This window comes from Gastrolobium bilobum, unplaced genomic scaffold (genome assembly GCF_033153095.1).
Source record: "Gastrolobium bilobum isolate Gb01-03AN ecotype WA unplaced genomic scaffold, APGP_CSIRO_Gbil_v1 utg69795, whole genome shotgun sequence".
NCBI classification, from domain to species: Eukaryota; Viridiplantae; Streptophyta; class Magnoliopsida; order Fabales; family Fabaceae; genus Gastrolobium; species Gastrolobium bilobum.
In genome coordinates this window covers 26,282-37,796 of record NW_026899594.1, presented here as the reverse complement: position 1 = coordinate 37,796, position 11,515 = coordinate 26,282, and the positions used below count along the sequence as shown (strand labels likewise).

Genomic DNA, 11,515 nt, shown 5'->3' with positions numbered 1-11,515 from the left:
CTTTCATTTTCAGCTTAGCTGGTTGCTTCAATTTTGCAAAATGATTCCCAGAGATGAGATTATTAATTTCATAGTAAAATAAAGGATATGCTTATCAAGTCATTTGAATAGTGATTACACAATAAAGATAGGTTCTAGCATTAAACAACTAACCTGCGTGTCAGAATCCAATTTTGTTTCCATGTAAGTAGTTTTTTTTTATCATAAATCAAAATAAATAATAAAACTAATAATTCGAACTTAGAGGGGACATTTTAAAAATAATGGGTTTATATCATATAATAATTAACTAAAGCATTTCACTTTTCATTTCTCTGCAAGACAGTTATTGTGTTTGAGTAATTAATTACATAGCCATTGTAACCTCAATCATTACAAGGGGAAGAGCCAATCTGACAAGATAGATAGAAACATTATAGATAGAAACATTAAAGACATGGATATTGGTAAGGAAGTTTAAAAGACAATGCATGAATGTTGAAATGTGGCAACACAGCCAGAGATGTTGAGAACAGAGTTCAAAGACATTTAACCAACCAATGAGAGGAATTGAAAAGATGACGAATGTGAAGTGAAGAATGTTTAGATTTTACTGATGTCATGACTTAAAAATAAGATATGAGGAAGAGTTAACATGGCAATTTACTTCAGCTTATATACACGTAATAGATCAGTAGAACTAGAATACAACAAAGCTGTAAATTATGCTTATGTTTTAGGATATTTGAAATTTATTGATGTACTACCTAATTCCTGCTTATGATTTGTGTTTGCTGGTATATGGTTTTGATAATGACAGTAGGCACGCATTTTTTATTAAGTAAAAAGTCCATTTTCTATTTGATATTTCGAGAATTTATATTAGTTATAATGTTCGGTTCAATATAATGTTAAATACCATATTATCCTTTTTTTTCATGCATCCAAACTGGTAGGATGAATGGGAGAAGCTGGATACGAGTTTAAATAAATAGTCATATCACTTGCGACAATTAATCCCAACTTATTGGATTGTTCTGGCAATAGAAAAACGGGAATTATACATAGATGATATGGTGTAATATTCTTTATATTGCAACATTATTTTAGTACAGATAACAAGCGTGCACGGAGGCTGGAATCAAATTGATAAATTAAAAACTTAACAACTGTTCAAAATCTATTTTTTTATTTTTTTTAAGTAAATTGACGAACTTCTACATGGAAAACATTTAGATAAGAGATAACAGGACCAGGAAAGGATTTGAAACATCTGCTAGTATTGATGGGTAGCAACAGTAAGGTGGCTCCTCTCCATCATCTGTTATGTGGTTGTAATGCAGCTCACCTCCACTAAATCCCATAAGGGAAGAAAGTTTTGATCATATTAAGTTCCTTGGTGACATCAATCATATTCATTCTTTCTTTTGGTGATTCCATTGAACAAGCAAGTGCAATCCTAAAAAGAGAGAGTAAACATTTCTCTACACTAGGATGCATAAGACCGAGGTTTTCTCTCTCAGTAGTCCGGTCTAATTCAGTGGGGAGAATAGTTGGGTCTACAATCTCCACAAAATTATTGGAAATTGAAATTTTAACATAATTGTGGATAGTATGACCATCTTTTAACATTTCATCAGTGGGTCTCCTTCCAGTCAACATTTCTAAAATCAGAATTCCAAAATTATACACATCGCCTTCAATTGACACTTCTGAACCCATTCCATACTCTGAAATGTAATGCAATTCAGTAAATAGCATTAAAGATATCAAAATATCAACCGAAAAGGAAATAAAGGTCCATAAACAATAGCTAAAACATTAAAATAAAAAATTTCACAACTTAATCAAACAATATTAGGGTATACCTGGAGGAGCATAACCAATTGTTCCCTGTATTTCAATTGTGCTACTTTGCATCAGAGAGACTCCAACACTTGAGAGCAATCTTGCTAGGCCAAAATCACTTACATGAGCTACCATGCAATCATCAAGAAGAACATTGCCAGGCTTCAAATCACAATGAATGATAGCTTGCTCACATTCGTGGTGAAGATAATGAACTGCTGAAGCAACATCAGTAATAATATTTAACCTTTCTTCAAGGTTTAATGATCTAGGCTGATGTGCAATTTTTGTTGCTGGATGCAACCAACTTTCTAAGCTTCCATTTGTCATGTACTCAAAAACAAGAGCTTTAAATTCTTCACCTTTAAAATCTATGCTGGAACAACATGTTAAAATCTTAACTAGATTTCGATGCCTAATATTTTTGAGTGCATTACATTCAGCAATGAAACTCTTGTGAGCTCCCTTCTTTTGAAGATTTAGGACCTTTATGGCAACAACTGTGTCTTCTGGCTCAATAGTTCCTTTGTACACAGAGCCAAAACTTCCAGATCCTATCAAGTTTCTTGTTGAAAACCCATCAGTTCCATAATGTAGGTTTTGGTATGAAACCTTGGCCAGCTGGTCAATTGTTGGTGAATCAGAAGATGATTTCTTGCTTCTTTTTCTTATCCAGTAGAAAGTAAGAATGGATGATAGTATGAGAAGAAAAGTAGCTACACTAATTATCACTGCTATCAACCTGAAATTATGGTGTTTTGCATGTTTATCACCTTTAACAGGGCAAGGCGGTAGATGCAGCTCTGAAACACCTCCACAAAGCTTGTTGTTTCCGGTAACTGTTAACCCACTTGCATTTCGAAAGACACCTTCAGTTGGTACCTCACCAACCAACATGTTAAATGATACATTCAAGTATTCTAAGAAGGAAATATTTTGCAAAACATCAGGAATTGATCCAGACAAGTGATTTCTTGATAGGTCTAAATGTCGAAGACCTTTTAGTGAAGCCAAAGAGGATGGTATGATACCATGGAAGGAATTGCCTTGAAAATAAAGGTACTCCAAGCTTGAGCATTCTCCAATGGTTCCAGGAACATTATCATATAGTTGATTCTCAGAGAAATCTAGGACATCAACATTTTTCAATTGGCCCACTTCATCTGGTAGACTACCACTCAATGAGTTATGTGACAAATCTAGTAAATTTGTTAAAGAGGAAAGACTAAAAACCTCTAAGGGAATGGTTCCTCCAAGATTGTTGTGGGAAAGATTTAGATATTGTAACTTTTGACAGTTTCCTATACTTGGAGGAATAGTTCCTTCTAAAAAATTGTGTCCCAAACCCAAATGAAATAACTGACTGAGGTTGCCTATTGAGGTTGGTATATCTCCTGACAACTTATTTTCTTCTAAATCTAAAAGTTGCATATTCTGGAGCTTCCCAAATGCAGATGGAATAATCCCTTCAAAATGGTTATGTCGCATGTCCAAGAGATATAAGCTAATTAGATTTCCTAATTCCGCGGGAATTTTTCCTGATATTTGATTAGCCCCAAGATATAGTTCACTGACATGGCTGGATAAATTTCCCAATGAATTTGGCAAATGACCTCCAAAATTATTTCCATACATACCTAAATGTTGCAACTTACTACAGTTTGTCAATGATTTTATAAACTCCAAATCCATGGTTGAATTTTCACCTAGATTGTTTTGAGACAAACGTAGGAATTCAAGATCTTGTAACATCCCCAAAATTGGAACTTGCCCCGCAAAATGGTTTTCCCCGATATCAAGTCCTTGAAGTTCAGAAGCATTTGCAACGGAAGTGGGGATTGGACCTGAGATTTGATTCACGCCAATTCCAAAAAAGTGGAGATTTGGAAGGGTGAAGAACATGTATGGTGGAAGAGAGCCATTAAATTGATTCTCTGCTGCTGTGATATATGTAAGTGATGACATATTGTAAAGACAAAAAGGAAATGTACCTGACATTTTGTTCGTAGCCATTGCTATAACTGTCAAGTTTTTGAGGCGGCATATTTCTTCTGGAATACCTCCTTCTAAGTTATTACGTACCACCGAGAGAATGGTTAGGGATGAAAGATTCCCAATGAATGGTGGGACTCCTCCGGTTAAATTGTTTACCGACATGTACAATTGCTGGAGCTTCTGAAGAGAGGCAATTTCAATTGGTATTTTTCCAATTAGATTGTTCCCAGGTAAGAATAAGCCTTTGAGATTAGAGCAACTTGTTAAATTTTTAGGAATTTCCCCTGACAAAGAGTTATTGGTGAGTTTGAGTTGCTGCAGTTGTAACAATCGACCCAATTCTTGCGGGATTTTTCTATAAAAGCTATTGTTTCTAAGGTTGAGGTTTATAAGAAAAGAGAGATTTCCAACATGTGGAGATATGAATCCATGCAACTGATAGCCTTGTAGGTTCAACTCAGTAACTCTTTGATGAATGGGGCTGCATGTGATTCCATGCCAGTTGCAGAAGTGGGTAGAACTATTCCAAGAGACCAAGATTCCATATGGGTCGTTGGATATTGATTCCTTGAATTTGAGCAATGCCAAGTGATCAGTTTTATTTCCCGATGCAGAGGCAGTTGTTTCTGGGCCAGACCACAATGAGTTTAGAGTAAAGAGAAAAAATAGGTGAAGGAATGTAGAGCAAAATGCAGGTAACATGAGAGAAAAAGGCTTCATTTTTTGGTTGAGGAAGACGAGATTACTGGAGTTTGATAATTGGGTGGAAAAACAGAAGTGGGATAATACTTTCTTGTGTTACTCTATGCACTTAAATACTGGAGGCAACATAATTAACACGTACGGGGACATCTTGAGTTTGAATTTGATTGCCACTACCAAAACAAATAAAAAAATAAAAAATAACAGCCCTTTAAAGTCAAGTCAACTGATATGTCTCGTTGCCAAACACACTAGAGGCTCTTATGTTTGGTCCAAACTCCAAACTACGCCAGATTTTATAATCTAGATAAGAATTGTGTGTGGACAAAGATGCATTTGGCACGGAGTCGACAGCTAAATCAAAGATATTTATTATGTGAAAATTTTAACTTCAAACTTCTTTCAATTTTGATCTACTCCAAGGGAGCATTTGGTAAAAGTTTTTTTTTTTTTTTTGTTATGATTCCTGAAAAATTGAAGGTGATAATTTTATTTATCCATGTTTAATATGAGATGTCTAATTTTTTTTCAAAATTTTATTTTGTGTGTAAATGTTTTTAAAATTATCATTCAGAGAATGATATTTTTGGATTTCCATAACAAGGTAAAATTTAATACTATCATATCAAAAAAATTAACTCAATATTTCTAAAAATATTTTAACTTAGTAAACTATTTTTTAATAATATTTATGAAAAATTTATTTTTTATTATGCTCTTGAAAATTGTGATTTCCAAATAAAAAAAAAATTCTTCTGCTAAACGCCATAGCTCACTTTTTTACGTCGCCTTTCTTACAATAAATTTACTAATTACTACCTATCTTTTTTGGGACAGTGATCAAAATGTCACGCTTTGGCAAAAAAATTATCAGAATACCACGTGAACAGTAAAGTTTCCTAAACTGCCACGCGGCATAATTCGCTACACAATGTAGCGAAATATGCCACGTCAGAATGCACAGAACCAAAAAGTGTCATGTGTCAGAATTGTTGAAATTCGCTACATAGGGTAGCGAATTTCAACAATTTTGACACATGGCATTTTTTGGTTCTGACGTGGCATATTTCGCTACACTGTGTAGCGAATTATGCCGCGTGGCAGTTTGGCAAAATTTACTGTTGGCGTGGCAATCTGGTAATTTTTTTGTTCAAACGTGGCAAAATGGTCACTGTTCCATCTTTCTTTCTTTTGTCCTTTCAACACGACAGATGTGTGTCCAGTGATGGACGCACGTCTGCGCAAATGTTCGCAAATACGGACATAAAATTACGTCGATTTTAGTTTTTTTTTGTTTGTTTGTTGTTGTTGTTGTTGTAGTAGGTTCTTATTTATGTCTTGGTTCAATATTTATATTAGGAGTAAATACTCTTTTAAGTTTCTCTTTTAAGTCCCTAACAAAAACACGGTATCTACTTTAGTCCCATATAAAAGAATTAGTCTCGAGTTTCCTGAGAAATTCAAAGTGGATCAATTTAGTTAAAATCGTGATCCCTCACAAATTCAAAAAAGATCCACATTAGTCCCTCAAAAAGACTAAAATTGATCCACTTTGAATTTCATAGTGACCAGGTGACTAGTTTTTTTTTTTATAATGGACGAAAGTGGGGATCAAATTTTTTGTTAGGGATCAAAAATGATATTTATTCTTATATTAGTTAGCAACGTAGCAATGTACAGAGATGATTAAAATAACGTAGCAATGCAAATTGATTAGAGAGAAAACTTATTCTTCCTCCCCTGTCACGTACCCATTCTCATGTTCTATTCATCATTTGTTTCCTTTTTCATTTTTATAAAAAGAGAAGATTGATTGCAGGTCTGACATTCTCAAATAAGTTAATCTCTGGAGACGAGGTATGTGATTTTGCTTGCCTTATGTATAGATAATGTTGACTTTTTATTCACCATTATAAAATAGAATGATAATGTATGGATGTACTGGAGTATATTCTCATATTTATTTTGGAGAATTGGTAAGATTTAGGGAGAAAAATAATTGGTCAAACTATTGTCTACAGCTTGTTGTGGAAGCAACTAGATTATGAGCGGGTTCAAGCGTTAATTTAAACTTTATTTAACAAAAAAAAAAATTCGGGTGCGAACATAAATTTTTTTCTGGATTCGCCACTGTGTGTGTCACTTGTTGATAATATCAACAAGGATTTGCAGTTTCCATTAAAATAAAAAAAAATAAAAAAATCTTGACAATATCATATTGTTTTATGAGATAGACATGAATTGTTTGAAGGGAAGGATTATATTGTTTACAGACTCTTACAAATTATATTATATATTCTCGAAAGTACTAGGTTATACTACCTACTTCCGGAAGTACATAGTATAATTTGCAAAAATTTGTAAACGAATCACTCTCCTTCTTTTAATACATATCATATATCATGTGTATATTGGGGGATAGTTCTTATACAGAAAAACATTTTTTTTCCCCTCTCATTACATGGTACTATCATATTTTTGAGGTAAAATTTGAAGATTTAAATGAGATTGCTTTAACCTTTAGAATTCTTGTCTTTTTTTTTCACTTGATTCAATTTCACCTGATGTAGTACATAGATAATCATGGAAATTGCTTACAACCAGCTTCAAATCGAAATCAGAAGTTCCATGCCCTGTCTATATTTGCTGCATTACATGTACTTAGGTGTGAAGAGAAGAAAAAGGACAATAAAGACGCAAACAGTTGGGGCCCGATCAATGGGAATTTAAAAACCAATAACCCCTAAATTGGTACATTGACAGTGATGACTTGTATTATTGCAGTGGAATTTCTTCTAGCTAGATTGAAAAGCTATGTAATATCAAACGTTGAGATTAGATATATTGTGAACGATTGAGTGAGTTAGCAATTGAGAAAGTATCTGGTACAAACTCACAGACTTCAAGTTGGAACATTTGGCTCGAAAGTAAGTAGAACATCACATGTTAATCAAATAATAAAGCAATTCAATCAAAACATAGCATGTGGCATAAGAATTAAATTAAATTTATGTTCTCAAATTAATTTTATGATAATTTATTAAGTAGTTGAGTGTATTAATATGAAGATATAGAAGAATTTCTTTAAGTTTAGTGAATAAAACTTGGCCTTTTCTCTCTGCTGTCTTGATATCTCTCTGATTTTCCCTCTAATTTTGCTTACTAGTCAGTGGACCAGCTGATATTTCTACGATAAGATGTCACTTATGTCATTATGTGGGCTCAAAGCATATTTGGTTGGTTCAACTTAACAAACAAGTCCAATTTTAAACAAATTGCAAAAGCGGGTGGAATATGCCAAGGGCTCAAGATATTGGGATACTGACCATTTTGTCACGCTTGGCCAAAATATTTATCAGACTGTCACGCCAACAATAAATTTTCTCAGAATGCCACATGACATAATTCGCTACACTGTTCAACGAAATATACATGCAAATAATTTGCTACATATAATGACCCTAACTTGTAAATCTTAGTTAGAGATTTAATTTAAGGATTTAAATGCCATAATAAGATTCAGTGAGCGATTTCGAGTATTTTGACTGTAATCATGACTATGTTATGAACAGTGCGTTCTGCCGGAGAATTTACAGTTTTGTGAATTAACCGGTAGAGCTTAAATGAGCAAAATAATTTTAGGAACATAATTTGATAATTCTGACGACAAATATGAGTTCAGAACGAAAAATTGTATAGTCTGGCACTTTCCGTGAAAATCTCGTGAATAGTGTTTCTACCGGGTATTTTGTACTGCTGTTTAAGCAACCGGTAGAGCCCAGAAATAAATAATTGATGAAATAAGAATAAGAAAGTCCAATATATGCCAAGCAAGTCAATATAGGCCCAAGAAAATGATAAGTTTATAAGTTTAAGTTTCATAAGTAAATGAAGTACACTTAGTGATTCACAGTGCATTTCGTCAAAAACGGTGCAAAAATCATACTGTGAATTATGAATATTGTTGTGTAAGAATTAAAAATTAATATAAATGATTTTAGAAAAATAAAAATATATTTGTAGCTTTGAGTTAGTTCCGGGTTAGTTTAAGTGAAAATACGCGAAAGAAAATACCCGGGTAAAAGGCCACATGTGCTCACCTTCTTAAGTCACTTAAGTCTCATTTCCAAATCAGTTTCTCTCTCCTCTCCTCACTCTCAAAACCGATCTGCAGCCATGGGGAAGGGTTTGGGGTTGTCTTCTTCCTTCTTTGATTTCTCCATGGTTAAGCCACCAAATCTTCCAACCAATATACCAATCTCATAGGAAATCGTCCAAGGAAGCTATTCCACCCCTCCGTTTGAGCTGATTTCGTGTGTGGAGAGAGATACTGGTCATCTCATTTTCGTGCACTATTCATCCAAGGTGGAAAAAGTGAGTTTTTGATGGAGCTTGGCTTGGAGGTTGCTTTCTAGGCTTTGGGAAGTTGATTAATGGTAAGAAACCTTTGTTTCCATGATGTTATTTTGATGGTTTGTGTCATAGAAATTGTGAGCATGTGTTGGTGTGAAATAAATTAGTTTAAAATTTGAATTGATGATGGATTGATGATGTGTTGGATATAGGAATATGGAATAAGCATATGAACATGTATAAAAATTGGAAAAAAAATCCCATGGTGACATACCCTAGATTTCGGCCTTGATAGGGTAATTAGGGGTGATGCGCAAGGATTTATTGTATGTATTGGGAAGGTTTAATGTGCTTGAATAAGAGGAAATTTGATGAGTTAGTAAGAATGTTAAATTTGAAAGAAAATCCTTTGAAACATACCCTTGATGTTTCGGCCTTGAAGGATTTAAAGAGCTTGAGATTCCCAAAAAAATTAAATAGGAACTTGGTATATATTATATATTTATGTACGTGTAGTTGTTAAATTAAGTGAGGAAAATGTATTGTAAAAGAGAAGGATCCTTGGAAATTCCCTTAAAGGAGTCGACATATAGGGTGTTTAGGGAAAGATGTTGTCATATTTTATTTTAATAAAATATGTGTGTTTCAAAGTATGAAAATGATAAGTCATGAAGTGAAATGGTTTGAAAAGAAATCATGGAAAAATATATTGATTTCCTAATTTTAGGCCCACGGTCCTTTAAAGTAAAATGCTATGATTTATGTTGGAAATTCGTAAGGGAATGGATGATTAAATTAAAGAACACCAACGGTTATAAAGAGGTCTAGACTTGTGTATTGGCATAGAATTGGCAAAAATATAAAGAAAGGAAAATAAGCGATAAAATGTATGCTTATGAAATAATCATGGTATTGCATCATTTTATTGATGCATTGTAAATTATTCTCTAGGTGTGCCTAGGGATTGAGAAGGATCGGAAATCTCTTGAAGCGATAAAAGTAACTTGTTCCACAAGTAAGCGTATTGGTAAAGCTTCAAGAGGTAAGCTCTATGTTTAAGGAGTCTTTTCCTGCTTGAGTGCTCCACCATGGTTAGTGAACTATGGTTGGACTGTATGACTGTGATTTAGATGCTTTGTATAGATGCATTCATATAGAGTTATTTGATAACATGATATGTTTTGCTCTGATATGACTTCTGTAATATGATTTCTGTAACAATCTCTGGCCATTGATTGTATAGTACCCGGATGTCCGCTTTGGGGTCCTCCCTCGGGACTGATGGGTACGCCTCTGATATGTCTAGTTCCGCTTTGGGGTCCTCCCTCGGGAACACGTGCGTTGATTTCCGCTTGGGGTCCTCCCTTGGGAATGACGGCGCACATCTCTGATATGATATGGATATATGCTCTGTTCTGTTATGATATCTGTTATATGTTGTATTTGTATACTCTGTATCTGACTTTCATGCAGGAGTGAGCCCGGGGTATGGAGAATTCTCTATAAACCTGGAGTTTATTGAGATTTGTAATCTCACCCCTCTTTGGGGACATATTTTCAGGTGCCTAGATTCCCGGTGAGTCCTCACTAGGCAGGGACACGACACATGGCTGAGGCAGTTGACAGATCGGATTTTGAGTGGCTGTAGGCTACTACCTTTTGGAGTGTTTGATGTCTTTTAGTATTTCCGCATTTGATGGATCACGATATTGATCCTTTATTTTGTATATGGCCTGTATATGTTTTGTACATGTCTGTCACTTGGATGCATGTACATTTGGGTATTCAGGCACGTCATATGATGATGTATTATTCAGTTTATGATTTCGTATTGGATTGCATGTTGATTAGGATAGTGGCACGGAGCCATATTTTGCATGCGCCCATGGATGGGTATCTGATTGTATCTGCATGACTGGTACTTCTGGATTACTATGTTGTATAAACTGTTTATCAGGAAATGCTTCTGAGAGGGATTGAAAAATCCCCGGTTGTCCGATTTATAGAGGAAACTCTGCCCGATTTTCGTTTACCCCGAGTAAGAATTAAAGTAGAAAAAGAAAAAGTTAACTCGTATTTTCGTAAGTTAAGTCTTCCGCTGTTTTCTGTTTTATCATATGTATGTTAATTGAACCGGCTCGAGACGGGGATGTTACACTACACAGTGTAGCGAAATATGCCATGTCAGGTTACACAGTCAGCAAAAATGACACGTAATTCGCTACACTGTGTAACGAATTATGCTTGGATTACTGCCTACTTGACACGTGTCATTACTGCTGACTATGCATCTTGACATGACATATTTCGCTATATTGTGTAGCGAATTATTTGCAAGCATATTTCGCTGAACAGGGTAGCGAATTATGCCACGTGGCATTCTAGAAAAATTTATTGTTGGTGTGGCAGTCTGGTAAATATTTTGGTCAGACGTGGCAAAATAGTCACTGTTCCCAAGATATTGTAGGGTTCGCGAGCTATTGATGTTTTGAAATGAATAGGAGGTATTTCAACGCATTACAACTTGTTTGGATCCTCCCTTTTTTAAGCTAAAAGTTACTTATAAGTTAAAGTTAAAAAAAAAGCTTAAAAAAAGCTAAAAGCTGTTTGATAATTATATAAAAAATTTAGCTTAAAA

The 11,515-nt window shown here is 34.5% G+C and overlaps 1 protein-coding gene across 1 annotated transcript; it reads right to left on the bottom strand.

The window, feature by feature from the left end:
• Positions 1 to 1,094: 1,094 nt before the first annotated feature.
• On the bottom strand, positions 1,095 to 4,542 carry LOC133291813 (probable LRR receptor-like serine/threonine-protein kinase At3g47570). The gene is made up of 2 exons (XM_061490144.1): positions 1,848 to 4,542; positions 1,095 to 1,709 (listed from the first exon to the last, which is right to left on the bottom strand). The coding sequence occupies exons 1-2, from the start codon at positions 4,540 to 4,542 to the stop codon at positions 1,333 to 1,335; spliced, it is 3,072 nt and encodes a 1,023-aa protein (XP_061346128.1). The 3' UTR covers positions 1,095 to 1,332.
• Positions 4,543 to 11,515: the final 6,973 nt, after the last annotated feature.

Coding starts and splice junctions, on each gene's coding strand:
- LOC133291813 (XM_061490144.1), bottom strand. CDS start 4,542: ATGAAGCCTTTTTCTCTCATGTTACCTGCATTTTGCTCTACATTCCTT. Junction 1,710..1,847: donor AATTGGTTATGCTCCTCCAG/GTATACCCTAAT, acceptor ATTACATTTCAG/AGTATGGAATGGGTTCAGAA.